The sequence below is a fragment of the Arvicanthis niloticus genome, chromosome 28, assembly GCF_011762505.2.
Source record: "Arvicanthis niloticus isolate mArvNil1 chromosome 28, mArvNil1.pat.X, whole genome shotgun sequence".
In the NCBI taxonomy this organism is placed as follows: domain Eukaryota; kingdom Metazoa; phylum Chordata; class Mammalia; order Rodentia; family Muridae; genus Arvicanthis; species Arvicanthis niloticus.
The window spans coordinates 18892100-18900152 of NC_133436.1; the positions used below are offsets into that span (position 1 = coordinate 18892100).

Sequence of the window (8053 nt, forward strand, 5' to 3'; positions counted from 1 at the left end):
ATTCAAGGATTCTATGGATGCAGAAGCTAATGTTTGGTTAATGATGATGATGATTATCCCTTATTTAAAATACCTGTTTGTCTCTGTCTGTCTCTGTCTCTTTCTCTCTCTGTCTCTGTCTCTGTCTCTGTCTCTGTCTCTCTCTCTGTCTCTCTCTGTCTCTCTCTGTCTCTGTCTCTCTCTGTCTCTCTCTGTCTCTCTGTCTCTCTCTGTCTCTCTCTCTCTCTCTCTCTCTCTCTCTCTCTCTCTCTCTCTCTCTGTCTCTCTCTCTCACACACACACCTTCATCAATATATCACAATTTATTCAACAGAGATCTTGGTCATGTATCTCTTCCATATTATTTCACACTGTTCCTGGATCTTGATAGCTTGGACAAATGAGCAAAATAGAAACGATTACTCCAAGCCTCCTGGTAATACACTTGCAGGTCAGAAGGTGCAAGACAAATCTGACAAAAATGCAGAAGGCTTCAGCCTCAGGAAATTTCCTGGTGTCCTGCCGTTTGGGGTGGTGCATAATGAAGGACCACGTCAGACAAGAAGGATAAGTTATAGCAGCTTGCTTCCTCCCACAGCCAAGAATGAGGCACAGTATGCAAAGCCCAAAGTGCTTCTCTGCACTTGGGATGCTGCATTTGGATATGCTACTCCAGCCTGTTAGGATGCAACCTGAGAAGCTGCTAGTTAGAGGTCCCCAAACAACAGAAGGTCTCCAGCAGGTCCAGTCTAGAGTTAAGTCACTCAGTCACTTGAGTCATATGACCCTGCAGATCTGATGGTGCCTGGAGTCCTCAGGGCAGACAAAGGGAAGCTGTTTGGAGCCCTTGGCAAGACCTTGTTAGGTGAATCACACAGTAAACCCTTAGGATTTTTCAAGGGAGGTCATGCTATTCCCTCAGTCTTGAACTTCTAGCTTCCAGAACTGGCAGAGAACAGATTTGCATTGTCTTAACCACCAAATACCCTGTGTGTGGTACTTGTTGGAACAGCTCTAGACAGACAAGATGTTGATCTCATAGGTTCAGGAAACTGAGCTCATCAAACCCACCTAACAACCCCATGAAGCAGTCAATCACGTTGCCTTTTCCTGCAGTGCTGCCAAAGATAGCCTAGCACAGAATAGAGCTGGGACTTAAATTTAGCATCGGGTGTGAGCCTGGGTTCATAACCATTACACTACAGTGTCCACCGTGGGATAAAAATGCACAGTACTATTCTCTCCGGGGGAACCCCTAAGGCCACATAACTCACAGAATCCATATGCTGGTGAAGTTTGGGGGGCAATGTCAACCCTGTTCTCAGCACGTTACTTCCAGAGCAGATAAGTGAAGAAGGACAGAAGCCTCCTTAGTGATGGCTTGAATACTTGTTATGCCTACTTACACTTGATAGTTCATAAGGAATTGATTCTGATCCTGTGGCAGGTACTCCAGGAGGACCCTGGAAATGAGCATATCCTTACAGACACCGTGAGGACCACACTTACTTCCTCTAATCCTCGCCCCACTGCATAACTCTTTTTCTGGATGATCTACAGGGTCAGCATTTTAATTCCTGATTCTTCTTCAGTATCTCTTAATGGATAAATTTTTCTGTTTTAAAGAGTCATCGTTAGCTTCACTCACCTTTATGGTGAACACAATTGATTCTTTGGGTCCCTGAAATAAACACAGGCGTAAAATTCTCTGATGTCTAATGTTTACACAATTAACACTGATCTTTGCTGTGGTACAACTACCATATATCAGGTACTGAGCTCAGCACTGCAAATGCAAGCAAAGGTCCTGTCTATATAGCAGACTGCCATCCTAATCACAGGGCCTAATCCATGGTATTCATTCAATATTGGTTAAGTGGAAGAAGAATGGGTAGGTGGGTGGGTAAGTGGGTGGGTGGGTGGATGAATAGGTATAACAAATGCATAGGTGGGTGGACAGCAGAGGGTCCACTGACATGAGAACTCTACAGAGTAACCTGTCAAGAGCATGAGGAAAACATCAGCTCTTGTTTTTCCCCATCTCTCCTTTCCACAGAGTTTCAATTGGACTGAAAGCAAAAGAAAAAGCCTAGAAGGATCTAGACTGAGGATATTAGTTGAGCTTGAAAAGCTAAAGTTTGCCCGCTTCCAATCTGTCCTGGTAATGTCATACAGGCAAAAAGAATTCTTGGAAGGAACAATATTTATTGTCATGTCAGCTTCTGCCAAGACCCCAGGCAAAATTCCAAAGGACATGGCAAGCCTTTGCCAAAATCTCTTCCTTTCTAATACTCTGTGCCCTCCACACACAGAAGTCTTCATGGCAACTTTGCCTTTCCAAATTCCTTCATCTTAAGCTACCTCCTCTGAGGATATCTCACAGCCATGTCACCACAGAGCCTTTTTAATTTAATCCATACTAACCTGTGGATGACGGTTACCATCCCTACAGCATTATTAACTAAGGCTACACTAATTCAAATACTGTCTTCCACTGGTAGGGAAGAAAGAAGACATTTCCTAGGAAGAGCTGTAGTAGAAGTCTATCCAGAAGACGGCTCAGCAGGTGTGGAAGCTCACTCAGCAAACCTGGTGACCTAAGTTCAAACCCGAGTAAAAGCTAAGGAGGAGAACCAACTCCACAAAGCTGTCTGCTAATCTTCACGGTGCTGTGGCACATACGACACTCTTGTGCACACATACCACACCCAGAGTGACAATAGCAAATTAAAATTTTTAAAGAACTCTATAAATCTACCCCGTTAGAAACCTATCTGGCTACCATCTACAGTTTCTCTGCCTTGAAACATCATGGCTTCTAGTGCTTTCCAGAATTCTGCTTCCTCCTCTGTCTCTGCTAACATGCCCCATGTTCCCAGCTCATGTAAAAAAAAGTTGGACGGACCTGTTCGTGGAATCCTGCTTTTCCCATCAAAACAATGCTTCAGTTATTATTGTGGAATGTATCAATGCTTCAGTTATTATTGTGGAATGTATCAATGCTTCAGTTATTATTGTGGAATGTATCGTATGCCTTCCCTGCCAGACCCTACAATCTCAGAGGGTAGGATGCCTGCATCCTGCCAATCACAGTGACTTGGAACCTGAGGAAGGTGTGGGGTACAGAAGCTTGGTCACAAAAAAATGTTATATGCATAAAATGCACATGAAAATTATATTCATTTATACGTGTATATTTGTGCATATAAGCATGACCCATTATAACATGTAGAAATCACAACAATGAAAAACCCTAAAAAGAGCTGCAGAGGGATTCATCCATGTCTTCTGACTTGAAGCCTGGTATCTCTAAGCTCTTGGTTTTCCAATATGAAGGAAAAACAAGAAAACCTTTATTTTTACTTATAGTTAAGCTCTGTGATCAGGAAACCTGGGGTGCTTTTCTAATGCAAGTCCTACAGTCCTTTCAGGCTAGTCTTGAGAAAATTCCTCAACTCACAATTCTCTGCAGGTTCACCAACCCCACCATGACCACCCTTGGCATGTTCATGTCTAAGCCACACAGTATTTTCATTGCAGTACAATGTCCCAAGGATTGGCCATGCTTGTAACTGCCAGGGAGAGTGAACCTGCTCTGCCAAGCTCAATTCCCAATCCATGTAATGAGCGGTGTACATTCTGACCACGACCATGACAGAGCCAAGGAAAATCAGAACTAGAACGTGATTACGTTTTAAAGAAGTTCCCAGCACTGTTCATGGGAGAAATAATTGCATCAAAAAACAAACTCCCACACAACAGAAAAATCTAGAACTTAAGAGGACATCATATATAAACAGTAAATTCCAAAGAAACAACGTGACTTGATACTTCATAGTTGCGTGTCTAGTTTTACATGCATTAATTATACTTTAATTCCTATGTCAGTATGTGTTCTTCTTTCATACAATAAAGTTCTTCAGATCTATTCGTTTGCTCCCCAGAAGGTAATGAGGGCGTGATGAGAATATTACTTGCCCCAGTTGATTCTTTTATTGGTTAAAGAAGGAAAATTAAATACACATAGAAAGCAAAATCAGCTGGCATATGCTTTTAATCCCAGAACTCGGAAGGTAGGTACAGCAGATCTCTGTGAGTTCAAGGCCAACCCAGTATACAGAGCTAGTTCTAGGGCAGCCAATGCTACAGGAAGAAACCTGTCTTTAAAAATACAACAACAACAACAAAGTAAAACGGGACAAGTTTTATTGTTAAGCATTACAGTGATGGGGCATTTAGGTAAAGGTAAACTAGAAAGTTATGCTTGGTGGCACGTGCCTATAATTCTAGTACTTTAGGAGGCGGAGATAGGATCGTGAGTTTAAAGATAGCTTAGGCTATTGATCTAAGCAGGAATCACAAGCCAAAGCCTCTGCTCAAGCATTACATCTATCCTTCAAATGCTTTCCAGCTTGTAAATGTGATGTTTGGGCTTGTCTTGTTTTGCCTTGTAAGAATGGAACCAAAATGCATTGCTTTAACGCCATCTATTTCCATGCCCAGCCCACGCTCACCCATCCTCTTAGCAACACTGCACTATAGTAGTCCTGAAGATTAAACCAGCCCTGGCTAGTATCGGCCTTCGTTTTGTCCAGCATTTGAACTGAGCCCTTCCTCAGTTGCCCATCTCTCAATGCAAGCTCACTTTACTTCCTAGTGTATTAGTAACAACCATTGAGCTGGCCTCCTGCTCCTTTGGTACTGGACTACATTTCTGTTCTGCTGACCATGATCCTTCTAAGCACACTGGACATCCTTCAGGCTACTGTGATTGTGCTTCTCCGTTCCTGATCCCAACACCCCTCAATGGTCCTGTCAGAGCAAGTGGCTGGGACACCTGCTGGAGGCAAACCTTCTTCCTAACCTGACCCTCTTTATAAAAGCAACTTTGTATTCTCAGGCAGGCGATCACGGTTGCCCACCCCCACCGACCACCACCTGCAAGATGGCAGCTGGATAATATCAAACTTTTATTTCCTTTTACTGTATCTACTTTGTGAACCACTAGCCCTGGAACTTGAATCCATTAGGCGTTATGACCTGCGGTTGAGACTTTCGAGCATCTCCCGGGCTGATGCCACCCACACAGCACTTAGACTAGCCATTTCCTCCTGTGGTGTTGTGTTAACACTCCTAGCCTGCTGTGTGTTCTTCTCACAGCTTTTCAGCTAGGCTTCTCCAGACCCCTTGTATTCAGGATAAGATGCTCATTTTTCCTGTGAGTTCCAGGTGACGCCAGACATTACCTGTGCTGCCAGCATCTCTGCCAAATTGGCACTCTCTAGGAGGACAGCTTCGGAAACGAAGCCAAAGCAATCCACTTCACTAAGCCAAACCAACCCCCTTGAAGCTGGAGACAGCGCTCTGGTGTGAAAATGCACTTTCTGGTACTTAGTTGTCCAAACCCCACGCCACAGGTCTGCATGCCTCGCAGAGCAGCCCGGGCTTTCACGTGTGAGAATTCCTTTCTAGGCACTGACATGTCACTTCCTGCTGTCCTTCCTCACACTTGTTCACTTGGAGTTTTGAGAAGAATCTAGGTTGCCTTTATCTGAAGTAGTAAGTCGAACTAGTAATACCACGGACCCCAAATTACCCCATTTTCTCAGCACCCCATTACCCTGGAATACTTAAGCCTAAGGAACCTCTCTCCTGTGAATAGGCACTTGTGTGTTTTGTGTTCAGTTCACCCCCCTCCCCACACACACAGGTCCGTGTTAATGGTACAGTTCTCAGTAGCATGGAATTGAGACCAGCAAGCCCTAAATTCCCCTACCCATTTGGCAATAGTCACCCACTCCTCTTGGAAGTTTCTCAAAACTCGGAGGAAAAAAAGTAAAGAAAAAGAGGAAGGTTGAAAATAAGGCAGATGGGACCCATCTTTTTGTCACTCTTCCAAACCAGGCACTACTAGAGGCATTAGGATTGCCACCAAAAGCAAGCACCCATTGCCCAGGACCTGACCATCGAGCCCATATGCCAAGGAGTTGAATACATGCAAAATCTGAATGAGCAGCTATTATTAGTGACGCCAGGACGGAAGGAATACACAGATGACGCAGAAAACTGGAGAACCAGACACCCCCAACACCCTGGTTTCTCAATTGCCACCCAGACTGATTGCTGAGCCACTGCAGAAGCGCCAGGCCTGGTCCCCTCCCGCCGCGCCCCCAAGGTCGCCCTGGCGGCGCCTCCTTACCTTGCGGGAGTAAGGGGGTTTGCTCAGGTGGATGCCATCGCGGACCAGCTTATCCCGGATCATGATCTTCAGCTTCAGCTTCGGGTAGCTCACCAGCTCCCTGCTGCGGGGAGCGCTCGGCTGGCCACGGGTGTCCCCGCGAGTGCCCTGGGCTAAGCCGCCACATGGCTCCCCCCGGCGGCCTGGGGGCACCGCGTCCACCAGCGGTGCCTGTGGCACAGGCTGCGGTTCCAGTGTGAAGTAGAGGCCAGCAGCGGCCGCGTCCTGTTCCCGCAAGCGGTGCACAGCCTCCAGGATGCGTCGCCGGTGCGCGGGAGCCAGAACCCCGATGGCGTCCAGGTCCGGATCTCCGATCTGCTTGCACACTTCCAGGTCATCGTAGCCATTATCCACGAAGGACTCAGCGTACTGAGGGAGCTGTAACGCTTTCAGCCACTCGTAAACTATGTTGGTGCACATGGCTGAGACTCGGAACTGGCCGGCGAGTACCCAAGTGACACAGGCGGCACCAGTTCTTGCAACTTTTAATCCTCTCCTGGATGGGGGTGGGGAGAAGAAACGGCAGGAAAAGTTTCTCCCGTTAGTGGTTAGGCTCCGGCCGCAGAGTCAAAGCCATGGGAAGCAGCCGGGGAGGGAGCGAGTGTGAGCGAGGAGCGTCTAGCAGCGAAGTGGATTCCCCGAGCAGGCGCGGCGCTCGCGGGCACTGGCGGCTGGGCGAGCCGCTCGGCTCCGCGCCGCCCCTGGATGCGCGGCCACCGCAGGGAGGGGCGCGCAGGCGGGGCCGGGCACACCCCTCGCACCCTGCGCGGGTCACCGTCGCGCCGCGCCGCCCAGGAGGTTCCCCAGCTGGGACAATCCGAGGGCTGCACGCTGCATGTCGCTTTCTGGCCGCCTCCGTGGACGTCTGCACCCGAGTCCCACGCCGTGGAGGCGGCTCTGGCGGGCAGACCCGTGGATGCTGACGAGCGCCTGGTCTGTGCGCTTGTCAGTCACTGTCGTTCCCGGGGTCACGGTGACCCGGTGGCTATTAAGCTTCCGGACTCCGGTGGCTGCCCTGGATATCTTTTGAATCCGACTTCTCCAAACCCCCAGATTTCTCTCTTCGCTCAGTACCTAAGCCAGTGGTGACTCTCGCCCGGGCGTCCAAGGGCAGAACCCCGCCACCTCACTGGACTGAGCGAAGCTGTTGAGTCCGGTGTCCCTTCTCCTTTCCCGATGCAGGTAGACTGTCCCTTCAAAGGAGCAAGCTGCTAGGCTTCACTCACACGGCGTGTCAGCCTCTGTGTTCCTGCGCTCTGTGCCCCGAGCAGCTGCGTTTTGGCAACAGGGTGAGCGCGACGTGGGGACCGTCCAGCCCGATGGGCGCGCGGCCCCTCCTCGTTACAGCTAGTCACATCGGGTGGGCGTCGGGAGGGGCACGGCTGCTCCCGATTGCCTCTCCCTTCCAAGGCCCGCTGATCTGCGAAAGTTTGGGGTGGGTTGTTACTTTCTCCTGGTCCAGAGCCTCTCTACCTGATCACTCCCCACCCCCACCTTCCCTCCCGCCACACAAGCCCACCAGGTTGTGTCAGACCCACCGCTCCCCCCTCAATCTCCCCTGCCTTTTGCTTTCTCTGCATCTCTCATCATAGCCCTTCTGCCCCGGGTGGCTCTATGCCCAGGGACAAGAGAGCTTTTCTGCCTCTGAGACAGGGATCACAGCAGACTCCCCCTTCTCTGCCCCGGGATCGGGTGTTAATCGATACACCACCATGCTGCTTGCGTTAAAGAGAACGCTAGGGCATCGAGCACTTCTGCCTAGATAGGAGTAACAAAATTAACCGAGATTCCCCCCTGGTGCCCATGTCCCAGCTTTGAAGGGGGGCAGGGCGTGGG

General features: G+C 48.9%; 1 protein-coding gene across 1 annotated transcript in view; it reads right to left on the reverse strand.

Annotated features, from left to right (window-relative positions):
- The window catches only part of Samd5 (sterile alpha motif domain containing 5), a 48912-nt gene extending 42020 nt beyond the window's left edge, over window positions 1-6892 (reverse strand). Inside the window, exon 1 of the mRNA XM_076926832.1 lies at window positions 6179-6892. Coding sequence (XP_076782947.1) covers window positions 6179-6637 — 459 coding nt within the window. The 5' untranslated portion in view covers window positions 6638-6892. The remainder of the gene's footprint in view (window positions 1-6178) is intronic.
- Between the last annotated feature and the right edge of the window lie 1161 nt (window positions 6893-8053).